Source organism: Vigna umbellata, chromosome 5 (genome assembly GCF_029865625.1).
Source record: "Vigna umbellata cultivar VRB3 chromosome 5, Vumbellata_1.0, whole genome shotgun sequence".
Taxonomy (NCBI): domain Eukaryota; kingdom Viridiplantae; phylum Streptophyta; class Magnoliopsida; order Fabales; family Fabaceae; genus Vigna; species Vigna umbellata.
This window is the reverse complement of record NC_142169.1, coordinates 5,591,907-5,613,925: the sequence shown is the minus strand read 5'-3', so window position 1 is coordinate 5,613,925 and position 22,019 is coordinate 5,591,907. Positions and strand designations below refer to the sequence as shown.

The following is a 22,019-nucleotide window of genomic DNA, read 5'->3' as shown; positions in this document are numbered from 1 at the left end:
GAAAAATGGGATGAAGGGAAAAGCAGAATTGCATATTGAAAACGAAGGTGACGTATTTCTGTCACTTTTAAATTTATTATCCTCACTCAACGTCGTTACTTCTCTCTCTCTACCAAATCGTCAACACAAAAACCAATTCTACAACGTAACAAGTAAAAAATACATATATTTAAACCACCAGAATGTAATGATGTTTAGTTTAGGTAACAATTAATTGCTTAGTTAGGGCAGAATGAAGAACACAGTAATTAAGCTATCATTAGACGCTAACATGTTTTTTTCCATCCAAAGGTGATATGTCTCATTGTCATGGATCCCTTTTGCAGATACACCGATAACAATGATTCAACAACTCAACATTATTAGTTGTTGAATCTGGATCTATCATTAGACGCTAAATGCAATTCTGCTTTTCCCTTCTCCCACTCCTTGTCCTCCCGGTGCCGCTCCAGCTCCGCCACCAAGGGGTCGAAGGCCACAGCGTGGTGGCGCGACGGTGCTAGGGTGAAGTTGGAGCAGAGCTTTAGGCGGCGGCGGCGGTGGCCGGAGTACTTCTTCGGTGAATGAGAGAGGAACAAGAGCAGCACTGCCGCGACAACTATGTAGACGAATATCAACGTTTTGGCCATCGCTAAGGGACAGCCACCAGAAGAACCCACTTTCTTCAGATCTGATTTATAAAAGATTACGAAGTGGTTAACTAACTTAATCTCAGTCCAAACACTTAAACATCCAACGTGGCAGACAGAGAATAGAGCATATCAGTTATCACGTGGCAACGCCGTTTGCCACCTCCACTGAAACTTAACACCGTCCAATTTTAAGGACTATTACTCAGAGTTTCAAAACAATAAGGACTAAAAACCATCAAAGTTCTGAGCAGGGACTAAAACCAAAATCGCTTGATAGTTCAGGGACTAAAAACATATTTAACCCTTCTAAAATTTGTATTAGATTTAAATTCTTTTAACTTAGGAGTTTTTACACTCTTCTAGAATTTGCATTACAGTTTAATAAGGGCGAACACTCCAAACACTTCAACGGCCTCCCACCATCTCACCTTTAACTACCCATCACTCCACTTTTTGAAAACAAGTATTTGGGCTCAATCAGTTGGAAAACGTTTCTAACTTTTTCAATCAAAGGAGAAAGGGGACCTTGAATTGTGTCTGGGGTTTGGAAATATGAACATCAAAGGAGAATGTGAACGAAACTACGTGGAGCTAGCTAATTTGAAGATGAAAGCTGAAAACGTGAGAAAAAGGTGATTGGGAAAACTGAAAATGAAATATAAGTGAGAAAGCGAAAACTTTTTGTCGTCGCTCACGTACCTTAGTAAAAATGTATTATAATGTGTGCATGTCATAAAGTTCTGAAAAAAAAAAATTGAAATCTCTATTATTATTATTATTATCGTATTAGACAACCCATCAAACCCTCCTAAATCATGTTAATATGTGGGAAGTTTCGTAAATAGAATAAGTCCCACTAAATATCAATTTTTTTTTTGTAGTATAAAGAATAACATTACAAAATAATTACTATTTTTCAAATAGAACATTGAAAAAAATTTATACAATATTTTAGAAAACTTAATCAATTAAATTTAGGAATAATTTCTCATAATGTTTTTCACTATATTAAAAACACAATAAGAAACTATGATAATCATATAATTGATTACACTATACCATTTTTTTTCTTTTGGAAACGTTAAATTAGATTCCGAGTATAAAAATGTTGTCTAAACATAATATACGCAACATTTTTACGTACTCGAACTAATGAAAAATAATGAGTTGATACTAACAATAATTGATTATGTCGATAATGATAATTAATTATGTTAAGTTAAAATCAATTAGTTTGTTTTATAACTCTTTTTAGAACATTTTCTAAAAACACTTAATTTTCAATCAAAGCCAAGATGCATATGATTTCTATTTTAACATGAAACATTCCTATATGCATGTTTCAAACTCATTCAACCTTGAAAGTTGTAAGTAAATAATACGTAGTGTTTCATAATGAAAATTCAATATAAAATAAAATCTTCCATATTCAAGATCCTTCTTGAACTTTTCAAGATCCTTCATAAACTTTTGATCAACATGTAAGGGTTTAGAAAGGCATATTTAGGTAGTGTATGATTCGGAGCTCATTTGGTTGCATATCGGGAAAATCCTCCTAACTAGTTGAAAAGAAGGAAAATTATGTTTTAGTCCGTCATGATGAGTATATATATTATATTACCTTGAATCTGAATTATGTTAAGATTTTTATTATAATAGATATAACTAGCCAGCACAATATCTTTATTTTTTTAAAATATAATTATTATTTTATAAAATAACCTAACCAATTAATGTATGAGTTAACTCAACCTAAATCAATTTAAAACCCAAACTAATAGACCAAAGTAGGAACGATTGGATTCAATTTATTCATAATTTTTTTTATATCTCGATTAGTTTTGTAGAATTCTTAAAACTGATACACCAACCAAGCTCATTTTGTACTTAATTGAACATTAATTACAAATTACAATTAATCACAAAAATGAATATTTCATAATATGGTCCAAGAAATGAAGGAAACGTCTAACATTTTCCAGCTTAGAAATGAAAGATGAAGTGAAAAAACTGCCAACTCAAATTGCAAGCATTCAACAGCAAGAAAAGGTTTTGGTAATTTGATAATTCTAGCAGTTGAGGTGTAAAACTATTCAAATATAAGTCTACAACTCGCAGAACGCCTTGTGCACAGAGATAATTCTTTAATCATTTTGAACTTTTGGTCTTCTTTGGCATAACTGTTACAGCAGATTGACATGGTCTGCAATTGTTCTGCATTCCCCATCATATATTCTACAAACCCTAATTCACCTCTCCAACCTTTGTAATTCTTAAAACAACATCTTCTAAGGTTTAGCGAAATGCCCACAGGAACAAATCCTGGATATATCCAATCTGCTCCTTCACTATTAGCTTGAGGCAAGGGATCAAGATACATCTGAAATCACAAAAAAAAAAAGAAAAACTAAATTCTATGACAACCCTTCGGATCATTTGTTCAATGTTTGCAACAATCACTTTCATAGGATAAAATGCAACATGTGCATTCATGTTAATTTTCCTGTAACAGATTAAATTAAGTACAAATTAAAAATTAAATTTCTTACAAATTAGTTTATTAATTAACTTTTAAATCCCTGAAAGACTCCGTCCGTTTTAACAAACATTATATGAGATTTTATACGTGGATTCATATCTTTTGACAGTGTCTTAAGACAAACTAAGATCACGGGTTCAATTAAAAAAATAAATAAATTCTACTGAAATTATCTAAATTTAAGTAACTTAAAAAAAAAAAACTAATTAAGCCTAAATTAATTTTAATGAACAAACCTATAATTACTGAAAGAGAAATCACCATTGAAGGGCTAACTGATCAAACCTTGTCAATGACAAAAATTTGAAGGCTGGGGCAACACTTGAGTATTTGGAAAACCTCGACCCAGTCTTGAATAGAATTCATATAGCCAAATTCAAGCTGAATCAAATTTCGGAACACAGTAACCCCGCGGTTTGGATCCATGTGTTTGTATTTATCGTCCATCTGTAGGAAAAAAAAAAAAGGTTAATTTGATGAACAACAAATCCCATTTTCCTTCTAAGCAAAACAAACGACAGAGAAATCACTAATCACCGTGTTCATTACCCAATCCAGGCGCAGAAACTGAACATTACTGACAACTCCCAACGGAACATCGACTTTCGGAACAGTTGCCCTAACTAACTTGGGCAAATACTCAAAACTCCCTTTCACCTTGCGGCAATGAATAACCAAATCGACGGCTTCCAATTCCTCGAGATTCGGACTCGCACGTACAAGCTGCGCGAAATCTCGGTGTTCTGAGAAATATAGGTTTCTCAGATGCATGATTTTGAGCAGAGGAAAATCAAAGGTGGAGATATTCTTAATGTAGAACTTTTCCAGCTTGAGAACGACGAGCGTTTTGCATGTGGGAACGGCGCTGGGCAAGTTGAACAAGTTTCCGACGCAGAGGTCAAGGTGCTGAACCCCTACTTGCACCACCGTGTTTATCCACACGGTCACGTTGGTGTAGTTGCAGAGAGAAGAACGACAACTGAGGCGGAACGAACGCACCGTCTGATGCCAATCGCGCAAGAGGATTGCCACGTGTGCGCACTGGACGAAGCGGGAGTAGGATTGTCTGGTTGGGTTGGAGATGTAGTCGGAGTCGTCGACGGTGAGAGAGGGACACGTGCGCCAGAGAGCGTTCCAGCGCTTGGAGAGGACGGTGGTGGCGATGGCGGCGGCGGTTGGGAGGAAAGAGAGAACGTGACATAGAACTTCGTCAGGTAAATCGCATATCCTATCGGCCATGTTTGGTTTGATGAATATGTTTGAGTGCAACAACCACAAAACCCTTTAACCTCATAAACCCATTCTTCTTCTGTTCCTCCTTTATATAAGCACTTTCACGTTGAAGCAAGATTTTCAACTTTTCTTTTTCCAACATTTTTTCTGTTTAATTATAATTCCAAAACGGGATGCAGTTAAGGACTGCATTGATATTTTTTACCATTGAAAAACATAGTAGAATATTAAGTGATCCTAACTTACTATGTATAGATTAAAGTTTAAGTGCTTAGTCAACCAACTAATGAACTCTATTTCTTTGTAAATTTTTACTAATTATAAAAATTTCTATTTACTGTTTAATATAACAAGCAATAATTATTATTATTATTAGCTTCTGTATTTATATTTTTATAACATTAAAATAATACAGTTTTCCCAAAAAAAAAAAATATTCTTTTTGTAAGAATGATTTAGAAAACATTAAAACAATATAATTTATAGTAAATATAACTTTTGTAACCGTGATATTAAAAAAATGTATGTAAAAATTATTTTTGACTAGAGAAATTGTTTAGTTGGTTTAGAAGACTTTTTTCAATTATTTACTTTACTAAATACAATTTTTTTATTTATTAAAGTAAAAATAAAACTAATTTCAAATATCTGTCACAGATATTTTTACAAAAGAAACCTGTCATACAACTTACTTACTCAAAGGTTTTAAGAAAAATAAGAAAGTTGTTGCATGGAATCACCCTTCTCCATTATAATAGCCGTGTTTTAAAATAAATTATATAGTAAATGCTATAACTTGAATTTTTAAAGTACTCAATTAAAATAATAATTATTATTATCATCATAAAATAGAATAAGAATTTTTTTTATTAATATTAAATCCTCTTTTTATACATGTTATTTTGAATTTGTACACGGAATTCATCAATTTATTAAGTATAATTATGTTAATATGTAAATTTAAAATATTTTATTATTAATGAACCTATATAAAATTCTTGAGAATTTATTATTGAGTCAAATGGAATGCGTGTAATTTTATTATTTATTAGAGATGTTGGAATATCGATAAATAGAAAAAAATCATTTAAGTGATCAAGTGTTGTTATATAGGACTAAAGGTTAATAAGGTAAGATACCATTAGTGCATGCGTTTTGACATTGGTTATTTTTGCAATTCTATTTTGATTATTTAAGTGAAACATACGAGGTAAAAAAGTTAGGACTTTATGTTTTAGTTTATAATTGAAGTTTATTCTTTACTTTATGCTCCATTTCTTTATGAAACTTAAGCTTATTCCTTTTGTTTTTTAATTATTGTTTTAATTTCTTCTCATCCTTACCTTTTCAGCATTTTTCACCACAAAACTACTGCACTCCCACCAACAAACAGAGCCACCACCTTTTGCCCCCCCACATTAAATAAAAAGCATTAAAAAGTACTTGCATTAGGAAGAAAAGATTATGAAACAGAAAAACAAAAGGCAAGATGAGAGAACAAACCTCTTGCCACTTTTGAAATGGGAAGGAAACGGAGGCTAGCGCGGTGGTGATGCAACGTCACAGTTTGCAGTAGCGGCAAGGAAGGAAAGGGAAGGGAGGAAAGTGGAGGAGTGGTAGTGTGGTTTGTGTTTAGTGAGGAGGAAGGGAGGAAAGTGGCTCTTATAGTGAAGGAGTGATGCATTAGTGCAAATGGACAAGCTTTGGTGGGGATGTAAAATTTGTGAAATTTTAACCTTAGTAAACGAATAGGTCTCGATCTCGATTATTTAAAGAACTAAAGCATATAGTTGTTCAAATATTTCCAAAACTGTCAACTAAAGCATATACCAGTATAAGCTTCGGTTACTTTATAACCGAAGCCTATAGTTATGCAAAACATTTAAAAATTCCACTGTATTTTGGAAGACTTCATTGTTCTTTAAACCGAAACATATTAGACGATTTGAAAAGTGTTTTTGCACTAGTGTACATACGAATAGTTTATAGTCAAAATTTAGGACAATTAATCGATCGAAAACTAAACTTTATAAAGATTGAGAAACGAGAGCTCATAACGCATAAGAGTTACAAGGATGGTGTTAATGAAGGCCAATATCGCCTTAGAAGTCCGTCTAAGCATCATCTTCTGTTGTTGGATGTCGCTAATCATAAGCTAGAAATGATTATATTAACCAAAGATGGCATGAATGAAGGATAGTTTTACCAAGTGCTTCTTTATGAGATGGATACCATAAGATGAGCATGCAATTCTTAAGAAGCCACTTTAGTTGTCTTTTCATCAAAAGTCGATAAGGAGAGACGAAGAAAAACAAGGTTTTTTATCCTAGTTCGACCTCAATGCCTACATTCAGTGACCCTTCCAATCAACCTTAGATTGAAGGATCTTTCATTATAATGATTTGAGATTTACACAAAAGGTTTTACAGAGAATACACTCTCACAATATAAACACGTCTCACACTCACAATCAAATATAGAAAGAAAACACTTGCACACACAAAACCACACGTCCTTGTTGCATGCAGAACCCTTTGAGACCACCTCTCAAAGTCAAGAACCCCTTGTTCTTCTTCATGTCTCGCACGAATTGGGAACCACAATCCGAGATTGCAAAAACACGTTTCTGATCAATGTAGAAATACCTCAATAGTGCAGAGTATGATCAGTCAATTACGTCCACAGTTCTTCTCTCAAGAATCCTTCAAGTTTCTTCCAAATGTTTGAATCTTGATTCTTGGAGCTTCTTAATCACCTATAACACTTTTCACTAATCAAAGATATCATATATGAAATTTTCAAATGATCAATTCGTTATTCTTGTTACAGTATAGTGAACAATGTGTCAATATATATAGTTATCTCATGACAGACGTAGATTAATCGATTACGTTAGTAATGTAATCAGTTATATAAATGACAGATGTAATAGAATTACAATTCAAACAGATTTAATTGAATGCACAATTAATGTAATCGATTTGCAATAAATGCTATTCAACATATTTAAAAATATGACGGTTAAAACAATTATGATTTTTCTTTAAAACAATTTTCAAAACATAATAGACTTAATTGATTACATACACACTGTAATTGATTAAGCTAAACACTTAAAGAAAATTTTGAAAACTTTTCTCTTCAAAACTCATCATAGCACATATAAAAAAGATGTTTGCAAAGACATAAGTTTTAATTGATTTAACACTTAATGTAGTCCATTCAAAACCTGTTGTTTTGTCATAGTTCAAAACAAAAGCTATCTTGTGAATTCAATTGATTACAACATCAATGTAATCGATTGTATCGTACAAAATTGCTTTGTGCTTGATGTTTTATCTCATCAAAACATTTAACATGCATACAGAAGATATACACAATTATGATCACAGTAGTATGCAAACTAATTGATGGACAAATTTATGATCACCAAAATATGATGTCACAAACTTGTTGAACAATCGGCAAGTATGACCGAATCGTTTCAAGTAATAAACTCGGTAAGACCAAGTATCGTTCTCCCAAAGGACTCACGGCCTAGTTTAGTTGTGTGGTTTGTTGATTAGCTAAGACTTAAGAACGAAATATTTGGAGTTTAATATGCAAGACAGAAAATAAACATGTATGCATGAGTTTTGATCAATGGCAAAAGCAAAAGACAAGCACTTTCAATGAAATATATATATGAATATGTTGTTGGGGGTCAATTTCATCTTATCCACTCTCATATATTTTAGGAATTCAACATTCAAGTCATCATTGTTAATGCCACTCTCTAAATTACCTTTCAAGAAGGCTTCTCCCTAATTATGAGTTCATACGATTCCTAGCATTCCTAATAATTAGTTTTCTTAGCACAGGAGCTTAACGACAACCAATATAATATTGGGAGTAATTCCCCGGATCTAGACTTCCCCGTACGTTCCCGTATCGACAAAATCAATAATCATGCATTGAATGAGTTAAACAAAGCAAGCATTAAGCAAAGAGGAAAAACCCTAACTAATGATGAAAGAAAGCATAAATCTTACATTAAGATGCAAGCACAAATTCCATATATGAGAGCTTCAAAAGATTACATTGATTCCCCAACAAACATACAAGGTTTAGTTCACCATATTCATGGTGAACCTAGATGAACAATAATGAAAGAATGAAAGAGATAGAAAAACCCGAGAAAGAGAAGAGGAGAGCTGTCACCATCTCCCAATCTACACCCAAGGGGTGAAAAGAGAGTGTTTGCTTCGTCTTTGCCAAAGATACAAACCCTAGGACGTCCTAAAGCTTATATACTATTCTAAAATTACAAAAAATCTAGGTCCAAGCCCATAAGTGTGCCGCTCAGCGGTAAAGTGCCGCTCAACGGTAAGTGCGTGAGTAGTTTCTTCCCCTCAGCGGCCATTTTACCCCTCAGCGGTCCTCCCGTGAGCTCCTGAGTGCCGCTCAGCGGTAAACTGCCGCTGAGCGGTACTTGCGACTTCTCCTTTTGCACTTTTTGATGTCTTTTCTGATTCCATCTCTCTCCTTCTTCACTTCTTTCACTAAATTCACCTTAAAACCTGCACAAAAACACTGAAATCAAGCATAAACCTGTCTAGCTCTCTTATTTCTGAAAATATGAAGAAAAGCTTGATTTCAAGCTAGTTTCTAAGTATAAAGGTTGCTTTTAGTATCAATTTTAAGCATGAAAATAACAGTTTTTTAACTGTTATCACAACCCCAAACTTAGAACTTTGCTTGTCCTCAAGCAAACAAGATGTAGCTCAATCTTCAACCAATTCATATGATGGTTCACTCATTCAAAAATTCTCTTTTTCAAGATAAGTAACAACTTCACTCAAACTTATGACCAAGAGTTCAATCAAGATGTGCACATGCTTTGGTGTTCACAAAGTCATTTAAATTCCAACAAATGCTATTTTTCATGAATGATTAATCAATTAAGCATGGATGTTCATGTGCTTATGGAATATTTCCTCACTAGGTAAAGTGTTTCACTCAACACACAAGTGTATAAGAGGTAAAATGTTTCACTCATTCACTCCACTATCACAATGTTACATAAATCAACTTTGCCTTTCATTTTACCACAATCAAAAACATTCACAAGCATGCATCATCACAAGGACTTTTCAATGGCTTATAATGTGGCTGGGCTAACAAGAAAATTGGTTTTTCTGGATCACAAAATCCTTGAGTTAAGAGAATCATAATCAACACAATCATTCTTATTTTTCCCAACTTGCCTTTTGCATTTGCATTGAGCTTTGCTTCTTTTTTTCTTTTCTTTTCTTTTTCTTTGCATATTCTTACTTTTTAGCTATTAGCTCAATGATTTTCCTTTCTCATGTTTTCCCAATAACCCCAAACTTGAACATTTAACAATACCACACAAGATTCTCTACTTAAATCAAGGTAAAGCTTTTCAACAAGGGTTTTCAATTTATGTTCAAGGCTAAGGGTTCAAAGGATAGAACACAAAGTGTTCTCTTTTAGTGGGCTAACTTTATGAATTTGGCCAATAAAAAGGGTTCCAACAAACGGCCTTGATCATATGATGCAAAACAAGCAATTGATTCAATCATAGAAAACCTGGGCAAAATCATTCATGTTTCCAAAGTAATAGCATTCAACAATAACAACTCTGGAGCTCAAAACCTCACATATAAGCTCATTCACATTTGACATACACATCCTGCTTAATTTCACAATCACAATCATAATATCATGCATTTGTTCACAAAGCTTGTGAATCACCTGTATAAGCATTTTAATGTGCACATCTATCTCAACATCAATCAATCACTAATCATCATCAAGCATTACTTATCACACAATCACAGTTAATAGCAAACCATCATAACAAACCAGGTGTTCAATAGAGTACATCAAACCCTAATCTAAAAACAAAAACAAATAAGTTCAGAAAACTTAAACCACAAAAGCATAAGCATATGATAGCATTCATCAGTAAATGCTATCTCAGCTCCTCATCAATCTGAGCTGTCCTCTGTATCCTCCTTCTTCTTGGATCTTATAGTCTTGATTCTTTTTGCCCGATGAGGAGGCCATCCCTGCATCAAACATAATTCACAAAACCAAAAGATACATTGTTAAGCATTAGTAAATCACAATGAAGAAATCAGCCCCTTCAATGATACTCTCTCCCAACCCCAAACTTAGATGGAAAACTAGTGAGAAAGTGAGTGGAAGTGAGATTTTCTCAAGAGGGAAGAGGGAAAAGATGTGGAGAACCTTGGAAAAGGTATGTATGAGTGTGTGTGCAGAGAAGAGCCTGAAAATAAAAGCTTATGCGCAGCTTAGGGTATAAAAATACCCTAATGGGCTCGAATCTCGCTAAGGGGAAACTAAAGCCCATCTGCGAGAGTACCGCTCAGCGGCACTTTCGTGATGTGCTCTTCTCCTTCTTTTCTTAACCTACGTGCCTCCTAGACATGCCCCTCACTGGTTCCCTGCAATTCAATGTTTAGAATACTTATGCAAACCCTATTATGCAACTAAAATGAAACAAACAAAAACAATCAATCAACTAGGTTGCCTCCTAGGTAGCGCTTGTTTATCGTCACGAGCCTGACCCAAAATCCACCAACACCCTTCAGTAGGTGTTACAAACTTACCAGCACCCATCAGTAGGTGCAAAATTTTCTCACCAACACCCCTCAGTAGGTGTTACTACTTAGCATCCTTCAGTAGATGCTATATCCACAAAATATTTACAAAATAATGTTCAACAGATTTAAAAATTACAAACCAAAGTAAAATTTAAAAGTTCTAAAATCACTGGGTTGCCTCCCAGCAAGCGCTCTTTTAACGTCATTAGCTTGACCCAGTAAAGTTCAAGTTCCTTCTTCTTTTTCTTCTTTCTACTGAACTTCTTCAGAAATTTGATCAAACCAGGAACCTGTTGCAGTGTCTCAATCATAGGAACTTTAATCTCCAATTTCTTGAAGATTTCCATAAAGCACTTAAATTTCTTTTCCTTCCTATGATTCTTCTTTAGATGAGGATGGGATTTTTCATATGATTCCTTCTTGTTTCCTCTCATCTTCTTTTTCTTATGCTTCCTTTCCCCAAATTTTCTCTTATTTTTTTCTTCCCTTCTCTTTTTCTTCTCAACTTCTTTATTTTCACACAAATTTTCTCTTCTTCTTTTTCTTCTCTCTCTTTTCCCTCTACTCTCTCTTCTTTTTCCAACTCAACTTTTTCAACATTTACACTCACTAGCACTTCACATTCTTCCCTGGGGTTAACCTCAGCATTAGCCCCAAAATTTTTATCAGGCCTTTCTTCCAATTGCTTGGTAATCTGACCCATTTGAATCTCCAAGTTCTTAATAGCAGCTTCAGGGCTCTTTTGAGAAGATTCAGTTTTCTGTATGAATTGCTGAAGAATTTCTTCCAACCTTGTTGATCTTTCATTAAGTGTAGACATTTGTTGCCATAAGGTTGGTTGTTGCTGTTGTTGCTTGTGAAATGGCCCTGATTGTCCAGCTTGCCCACTTTGTCCTTGACCAATACTTGGGTGTGGTTTCCACCCTTGATTGAAGTTCCCTTGACAGTATGGGAATTGATTGGCCATGAAGTTAACATCCTCTAAAGCTTCCACTGGAAAGGCGCATTGACCATTTATATGGTCACCACCATATAATTCACACATTTGTGGTTGAACCTGTGCAACAGTCTTTAACTCTTTTGGCAGTTGTGCAAGTATCTTTGTGAGATTCTCCAATTGTTGAGTTAGTATCTTGTTCTGAGCTAGCAAGGCATCATTGGATTGCAACTGTAGAACTCCTTTTTGTTGAATAGGAGCTCCTGTTTCACTGTTCAGCTCATTATCACTAGTACCCATATTATCAATGCTTTCCGTAGCTTCCTCTGGAGTTTTCCATTTGATGTTTCCTCCTGCTGAGGCGTCAAGCATCATCTTGGTTTGTGGACCAAGACCTCCAAGGAAGGTTAGGACTACTTGCACATCATCAAAGCCATGCGTGGGTGTCTTTCTTAATAGGCTTTTGTATCTGTCCCATGCATGACCTAGTGATTCCTCCATTCCTTGCCTGAAAGATGAGATATCTTGCTTTCCTTTGTTGACCTTGGAAGAATTGAGTGCCCATATAGTCAAATTCTTGACCGAATTGCATCCTGCAAGCATTAGGCACAAAACTCTAGAAAATATTTGTTAGCACAAAAGATAGAGAAGATACAAAGAATAAATGATAAGAAGATAAAAGATAGCAAGATAGAAGATAAAATAGAAAAACAAAATAATAACCGAAAAATAAAAACAAAAAATAAAATAAAATCAAATCAAATAAAATAAAATAAAATAAAATAAAATCAAATAAAAATAAAATAAAATAAAAACAGAAAAAATAAAAACAGAAAAATAAAAACAGAAATTCAAAATTAAAGTCAAAGATAATCAATAATCACACAAATTAACCAGTTAAACCAGAGTCCCCGGCAACGACGCCAAAAACTTGATGGACAAATTTATGATCACCAAAATATGATGTCACAAACTTGTTGAACAATCGGCAAGTATGACCGAATCGTTTCAAGTAATAAACTCGGTAAGACCAAGTATCGTTCTCCCAAAGGACTCACGGCCTAGTTTAGTTGTGTGGTTTGTTGATTAGCTAAGACTTAAGAACGAAATATTTGGAGTTTAATATGCAAGACAGAAAATAAACATGTATGCATGAGTTTTGATCAATGGCAAAAGTAAAAGACAAGCACTTTCAATGAAATATATATATGAATATGTTGTTGGGGGTCAATTTCATCTTATCCACTCTCATATATTTTAGGAATTCAACATTCAAGTCATCATTGTTAATGCCACTCTCTAAATTACCTTTCAAGAAGGCTTCTCCCTAATTATGAGTTCATATGATTCCTAGTATTCCTAATAATTAGTTTTCTTAGCACAGGAGCTTAACGACAACCAATATAATATTGGGAGTAATTCCCCAGATCTAGACTTCCCCGTACGTTCCCGTATCGACAAAATCAATAATCATGCATTGAATGAGTTAAACAAAGCAAGCATTAAGCAAACAGGAAAAACCCTAATTAATGATGAAAGAAAGCATAAATCTTAGATTAATATGCAAGCACAAATTTCATATATGAGAGCTTCAAAAGATTACATTGATTCCCCAACAAACATACAAGGTTTAGTTCACCATATTCATGGTGAACCTAGATGAACAATAATGAAAGAATGAAAGAGATAGAAAAACCTGAGAAAGAGAAGAGGAGAGCTGTCACCATCTCCCAATCTACCCCCAAGGGGTGAAAAGAGAGTGTTTGCTTCATCTTTGCCAAAGATACAAACCCTAGGACGTCCTAAAGCTTATATACTATTCTAAAATTACAAAAAATCTAGGTCCAAGCCCATAAGTGTGCCGCTCAATGGTAAAGTGCCGCTCAGCGGTAAGTGCGTGAGTAGTTTCTTCCCCTCAGCGGCCATTTTGCCCCTCAGCGGTCCTCCCGTGAGCTCCTGAGTGCTGCTCAGCGGTAAACTGCCGCTGAGCGGTACTTGCGACTTCTCCTTTTGCACTTTTTGATGTCTTTTCTGATTCCATCTCTCTCCTTCTTCACTTCTTTCACTAAATTCACCTTAAAACCTGCACAAAAACACTGAAATCAAGCATAAACCTGTCCAGCTCTCTTATTTCTGAAAATATGAAGAAAAGCTTGATTTCAAGCTAGTTTCTAAGTATAAAGGTTGCTTTTAGTATCAATTTTAAGCATGAAAATAACAGTTTTTTAACTGTTATCACTAATCAACATGATAACTGATCGAGGTCGTACCCGAATCAAATTAATGTTCAAATAAAGTGCAGTACTAGGAGAATTGACCCCTAGGTCGTTTCTCAAAGACCAAACTGTGGTTCAGGAATTAGATCAAACACGTGGTGGGGGTGGTTATGTGGACAGTTTTACTAACTAAATTCACTAATTAAAACACTGATTAAAACACTAATTAAAGACAGGTTGGTTATTGGTTTTCCTGCAATGACTCCAATCCCTGATTATAGATAATAAATCGCTCCCTCCCTAATCCAACACCAATCAACCAATTAAGTGAAGATTAATTGGGTTTTCAAATCACGAATTAAGGAAATGCAATTGCACATGATTAATCAATTCTGCACACAGGAATTAGGCAACTAAGTGTATACCTAATTTGAAAAGCCATAACAATTTAATACTATGCAGGGTCAAAAGCACAATGACAACAAATTAACCTCATGGAGACAGTGCAGTTCCACTAATTACCAATGCAATAGATTTACACTTTTATGGAAACGAGTTCTAAATAATCAAAACAGAATTGAAACATCAACGCAGAAACACAAATTCAATGCACAAAAATGAACACCCAATGCAAAAAAAGAAACCCTAGAACCTAGACGAAAATAGAAAACGCAATTGGGATTGAAACAATGATGGAAAACGCAAATTAACCACAATAAACGGAACAAAAACGCAATTCAAATGAAAAACGAAGTTGGGAATGAAGTTAGAGCTGCAATACGAAATTAAAAACAGAAAAGAGAATGGAAGAACAAGCTAAAGTGCAGAAACAAATTCAATTAATCTCAAACAAGTTCATAACAAGATTAAGCTAGGAAAATAAGAGGGAAAACGAAAAACCTAGAGAGGCTCAAGAACAAAACTCCCTTTATCACTACCAAACATGCATATCAAATCAAGAATTATCAACAAGAGCCAAGCCAAGGCATATGTGCAAGAAATCAAGAGACATATCACACACAAGAAAGAATATCAAGTGGCTAAAATTTTCACACTGGGTATCTGATGAATCACTATTTTGTACTATTCACTTAGCTTTTCATACCAAATTGTGTTTAATTCTCCATTATTGTCTCATTTTCACTATTTCGGCTTAATTTGACTAATAATTCTTATTTTAATTAATTTGAATTATTTTTTCTTAATTATTCCAATTATTATTTGTGGGGCAATTTTAGAATCATATTTTGGGACAGGAAGAGCTTGGCCACGTCAACATTATAGTTTAATTTCGTTTTAAATTCGTTTATAATGTAATTGGGTCAAACTTTATGACTTTGGACCCATTTTTTTCAACATTTAGGAGAAGCCAATTACAAGAGCATTTTCGTAATTTAGGGTCTATAAACCGCAAATCAGATTTCACTTTCCTTCTGTCGATATCAGGACAACCGGTATCTTAGAGTCGCGTAGCGGATTAAAATAAGCGGAAAGCGTGTTCGGTCACAACTTAAGTTAATATGGTCTGTTTTTATAAAATTAGTTTTCTTAGAGAAAATTTATCAAACATTTGATGTGCGGAAAATGTAAAGAATGTAGGGAGTAGAAAAATTCACACACAGAATTTTTATCCTGGTTCGAATCAAAAGATTTTACGTCCAGTTGTTAATCACTATAAAAAGTGATTAATGTTTTCACTAAAAATAGTTCAATAGATTACAATAGAGTGAAAGAGAATATAATAACAAAACCTTCCTTCGACGAACGAACCGGAAGCAAACAACCACACTTTCCTTCGACCAACGAACCGGAACAGTGCAGTCAGAATCTTACTTCGACCAACGAACCAGAAGAACAGTAGCGTTGTCAACTCGAAGAGAATCGCTTCGACCTTTGACACACAAAGCGCGAGCTTCTCCTATTCATGAGACCAGGCAATGTAGTGAACCAGCTTTTTAGAACTTCCTCAATTACACTGTATTCTTAAAAAGCTCAGAGTTAACCCTCTAAGGGTTTTAAAAACAACTATATATGGACAACTGGTCTGAAGTGAAAAGACAGATTACAACTGCCAGTGATAATCGATTATTGTTAGTGATAATCGATTATTTAAGTCCGTTACAGGGTTTTTCAAAAAGTGATATCGATTATTCTGAGGAACAATCGATTATTCTAGGGACTTGTGTAGTTCTCATCAGGACCAATGATAATCAATTATTTGGAGTAATAATCGATTATTCTAGAGCAAAATGGTTTTTCAAGAAGGCTCATCATAATCAATTATTCTACCATATAATCGATTATATACGTAACTAACTTAAAGATACGAGACTTCTAAGTGTTTACAAGTTGAAATCTTTCCTAATACATTTGCAAACTACAAAAGTGCTTTTAAAACAATTATAACTTGATTCTTCGAGTTTTATCACTTGCAGCATCATCAAAATCTTTTATCTTCAAAGTACCAATGCTCCTCATTGGTAACACCATCCTCTCCCCTAGTTTTCACGTTTTCTCTGTAGGGTTTTAGGCTCTTGGGCGTTTTCTTCTTCTCCCCCTTTTGGGGGGTTTTAGGTTTTGTTCTTTTTCCCTTTCTTTGTAATGAATCATTTATGTTTTCAATTGCAATTTCGTTTCTTGCTTCAAATTTCCTTTTTTGTTTCGTTTCATGCTTCTAATTTCGTGTGTTGTTTCATTTGATGCTTTCATTGGAATTTGTGTTTCCGTTCGCTACACTCAATTTAGATTCCCAATTCAATTTGCGTTTTGTGCATTCAATTTTATTTTAACCAAACAGTTCTAACAGTATCTCTGTCACACTCAATTCAACCTCTCAAACATCATAATCATCTTTCCAAGTGTCGATACCGGAATCGCGACGGGACGACGATCCAAAAAAGAAATGAGTTTTGAAAATAGATTTTGGAGTCGCCACCATAGTTTATTCTGGAAAACTACGGAAAAGCCATAAAATGATAAGACACGGTTCGCGAAAACCAGATTCTGGGTTCGGGAGTCGGTTACGCGTAGGGAAGGTGTTAGCACCCTGCAACGCCTGCCCTAAGGCAGTACCTTTAACTAAATGCACGAATATGATGTGGTTTTCAAAATGTTTAACTATCCCCTAAAATAAAATTCTAAATAAACAAAATTTATTTTTTAGATTTTTGGGCCCGACAAGGATTGACCTTGCTCCTACGTATTCTCATTCAAAATGAGAAATCAGGGTTACGTAGTTCTTTTGAAACTATGTTGAGAATTTTGTTTGGAAATGATTTTGGATATTTGGGAAGTGAACCTGACAAGGACTAGCCTTGCTCCTACGTATCTCCACTCTTGATGGAGAATCAAGGATCACGTAGTTCTGGCGAAAGGTTGATTGTTGTTTGAAGATGTGAATGTTTTATATTTTGGTATTTTCATGTGAGAAGGAGAAAAGTTTTTGGCACAAGGACGATGCGAACGATCACACATGTGCCTAAACCTTAAAATATATTTTTGTATTTTTTATAAAAGAAAGAGAAAAGGTTTTTTAGCACAAGGACGATGCGAGCGATCACACATGTGCTTGACCTTTAAAATATATTTTTGTATTTTTATAAAAGAAAGAGAAAAGGTTTCTAGCACAAGGACGATGCGAGCGATCACACATGTGCTTGACCTTTAAAATGTATTTTTGTATTTTTATAAAAGAAAGAAAAAAGGTTTCTAGCACAAGGACGATGCGAGCGATCACACATGTGCTTGACCTTTAAAATGTATTTTTGTATTTTATTGAGAAAGGAAGAAGAAAAGGTTTTAGCACAAGAACGATGCGTGCGATCACACATGTGCCTAAACCTTTAAAATATTTTATTATTATTTGAGAAAAAAAGAAGAAAAGGTTTTAGCACAAGGACGATGCGTGCGATCACACATGTGCCTAAACCTTTTAAAATATTTTTGTATTTGTATTTTTTTAGAAGAGAAGAAGAAAAGGTTTTAGCACAAGGACGATGCGTGCGATCACACATGTGCCTAAACCTTTAAAATATTTTTGTAAATTTTTTATATATATATATAAATATTTTATTTTTAATGTATTATTAAATATGCATTTTAAAATAAATAGATATTTAGAATAAATAAATAAAATAAAATAAAATCAATAAAAACAAAAACAACAATAAAAATAATAAAATAAAAAAAACAAATAGAATAAGATAAGTAAGGGAATAAAATAAAATAAATAAAGAAGAGAAAATAAATAAATAAGTAATAAAAATAATGTAAATAAAAGGGGTGTCTAAATGAAAAAAAAAGGTGTCCAAACGATTCTTCCTTTTATAAGCAGATTGGGCCTAAACCCAAACTGAAAGGGGGTGAGAAAGTGAGAAACAGGAGCTGCGCGAAGGGGAAAGGAGTTTTTTTTTCTCCCTGGGCTTGACCCAGCACTGGCCCGGGGTGGCTTTCTGACCTAGAATCCCCTAGGGGTTTAGCATTCCCCTTCCATTCCTGACCCACTCAGATCCAACACTCTCCCGTAAGCTCACTCCCTCAGCTCACACACTCTCTAAAGACCCAAGGTCTCCTACTCTCTCCGCAGGCTCACCATCTCTTCAGCCGGAACCGGCCACCGCGCCACTGGCGACACCTCGTCTCGACGTCGTCGACGAGACCTCGCCCCACCGTGGCCACCTTTGGCCGCAACGCCTTCTCTCCCTCGTTTCTCTCACACTAGCCAATGGTTGAGGCTTTTCCACCTTGGGCACCGCCTGCCACCGCCTCTCTTCCGCCGTCGTCAGGAGCCGCCGCCGCCATAGAAACGCCAACCCCCATGACCGTTGCGACAACGCCCTTGTCTCCTCCATCATCGTGCCACCGGGTTCCCCCTCAACAGCCCAGGCCGCCGGAACTCAACACCGTCACGCCATTAACAGCGGCCAAGCCCTGCTTCCCCACCTTTGTGAATGACAAAAATGCACTCCCTAGGATGAGTTCTCCACTACCACGAACAAAATCAAACACCGCCGACGAAGATGGCCACCGCTGCTTTCGCCGGAGCGTGCTTCCTCACCGGCGCCACCAGCGTCACTCTCCTCCCTCTTGATGCACAATTTTATGATCACCAAAATATGATGTCACAAACTTGTTTAACAATCGGCAAGTATGACCGAATCGTTTCAAGTAATAAACTCGGTAAGACCAAGTATCGTTCTCCCAAAGGACTCACGGCCTAGTTTAGTTATGTGATTTGTTGATTAGCTAAGACTTAAGAACAAAATAACTAGAGTTTAATATGCAAAAGACGAAAATAAAAATGTATGCATGAGGTTGATCAATGGCTAAAACAAAAGACAAGCACTTTCAATGAAATATATTGATGAATATGTTGTTGGGGGTCAATTTCATCTTATCTACTCTCATATATTTTAGGAATTCAACATTCAAGTCATCATTGTTAATGCCACACTCTAAATTACCTTTCAAGAAGGCTTCTCCCTAATTACGAGTTCATACGATTCCTAGCATTCCTAAAAATTAGTTTTTTTAGCACAGGAGCTTAAGGCAACCAATATACTATTGGGAGAAATTCCCCGGATCTAGACTTCCCCGTACGTTCCCGTATCGACAAAACCAATAATCATTCATTGAATGAGTTAAACAAAGCAAGCATTGAGCAAAGAGGAAAAACCCTAACTAATGATGAAAGAAAGCATAAGTGTTAGATTAAGATGCAAGCACAAATTCCATATATGAGAGCTTCAAAAGATTACATTCATTCCCCAACAAACCTACAAGGTTTAGTTCACCATATTCATGGTGAACCTAGATCAACAATAATGAAAGAATGAAAGAGATAGAAAAACCCGAGAAAGAGAAGAGGAGAGCTGTCACCATCTCCCAATCTACCCCAAGGGGTGGAAGAGAGAGTGTTTGCTTCGTTTCTGCCAAAGATACAAACCCTAGGACGTCCTAAAGCTTATATACTATTCTAAAATTACAAAAAATCTAGGTCCAAGCCCATAAGTGTGCCGCTTAGCGGTAAAGTGCCGCTCAGCGGTAAGTGCGTGAGTAGTTTCTTCCCCTCAGCGGCCATTTTGCCCCTTAGCGGTTCCAACGTGAACTCCTGAGTGCCGGTCAGCGGTAAACTGCCGCTGAGCGGCAGTTGCGGCTTCTCCTTTTGCACTTTTTGATGTCTTTTCTGATTCAATCTCTCTCCTTCTTCACTTCTTTCACCAAATTCACCTTGAAACCTGCACAAAAACACTGAAATCAAGCATAAACCTGTCCAGCTCTCTTATTTCTGAAAATATGACTAAATGCATGATTTCAAGCTAGTTTCTAAGTGTTAAAGGTTGCTTTTAATATCAATTAAAGGATGAAAATAACAGTTTTTCAACTGTTATCACAACCCCAAACTTAGAACTTTGCTTGTCCTCAAGCAAATAAGATGTAACTCAATCTTCAACCAATTCATATGATGGTTCACTTATTCAAAGATCCTCTTTTTCAAGATAAGTAAAAACTACAATCAAACTTATGACCAAGAGTTCAGTCAAGATGTGCACATGCTTTAGTGTTCACAAAGTCATTTAAATTCCAACAAATGCTATTTTTCATGAATGATCAATCAATTAAGCATGGATGTTCATGTGTTCATGGAATATTCCCTCACTAGGTAAAGTGTTTCACTCACACACAAGTGTATAAGAGGTAATCACTCATTCACTCTACTATCACAATGTCACATGAATCAACTTTGCCTTTCATTTTACCACAATCAAAAACATTCACAAGCATGCATCATCACAAGGACTTTTCAATGGCTTATAATGTGGCTGGGCTAACAAGAAAATTGGTTTTTCTGGATCACAAAATCCTTGAGTTAAGAGAATCATAATCAACACAATTATTCTTATTTTTCCCAACTTGCCTTTTGCATTTGCATTGAGCTTTGCTTCTTTTTTCTTTTCTTTTCTTTTTCTTTGCATATTCTTACTTTTTAGCTATTAGCTCAATGCTTTTCCTTTTTCATGTTTTCCCAATAACCCCAAACTTGAACATTTAACAATACCACACAATATCTTCTACTTAACTCAAGGTAAAGATTTTCAATCAAGGGTTTTCAATTTATGTTCAAGGCTAAGGGTTCAAAGGATAGAACACAAAGTGTTCTCTTTTAGTGGGCTAACTTTATGAATTTGGCCAATAAAAAGGGTTCCAACAAACGACCTTGATCATATGATGCAAAACAAGCAATTGATTCAATCATAGGAAACCTGGGCAAAGTCATTCATGCTTTCAAAGTAATAGCATTTAACAATAACAACTCTGGAGCTCAAAACCTCACATATAAGCTCATTCACATTTGACATACACATCCTGCTTAATTTCACAATCACAATCATAATATCCTGCATTTGTTCACAAAGCTTGTGAATCACCTGTATAAGCATTTTAATGTGCACATCATCTCAACATCAATCAATCAATAAGCATCATAAAGCATTACTTATCAAACAATCACAGTTAATAGCAAACCATCATAACAAACCAGGTGTTCAATAGAGTACATCAAACCCTAATCTAAAAATAAAAATAAATAAGTTCAGAAAACTTAAACCAACAAAAGCATAAGCATATGATAGCATTCATCAGTAAATGCTATCTCAGCCCCTCATCAATCTGAGTTGTCCTCTGTATCTTCCTCTTCCTCCTCATCTTCATCATCTTCAAATGCATCATCATCATCAGCTTCATCTTCTTCCATCTCTCTAACTGAAGCTTCAGCTGCTTCAGCTCCTCCTCCATGCACTGGCTCCTCTGGCCAAGCTACCACATTATGGA

The 22,019-nt window shown here is 35.3% G+C and overlaps 1 protein-coding gene across 1 annotated transcript; it reads right to left on the bottom strand.

Annotated features, from left to right (window-relative positions):
* Nucleotides 1-362: 362 nt before the first annotated feature.
* Nucleotides 363-4,410, bottom strand: LOC124847014 (F-box protein At4g09920-like). The gene is made up of 4 exons (XM_047324397.2): nucleotides 3,721-4,410; nucleotides 3,457-3,618; nucleotides 2,886-3,012; nucleotides 363-670 (listed from the first exon to the last, which is right to left on the bottom strand). The coding sequence occupies exons 1-4, from the start codon at nucleotides 4,408-4,410 to the stop codon at nucleotides 363-365; spliced, it is 1,287 nt and encodes a 428-aa protein (XP_047180353.2).
* Between the last annotated feature and the right edge of the window lie 17,609 nt (nucleotides 4,411-22,019).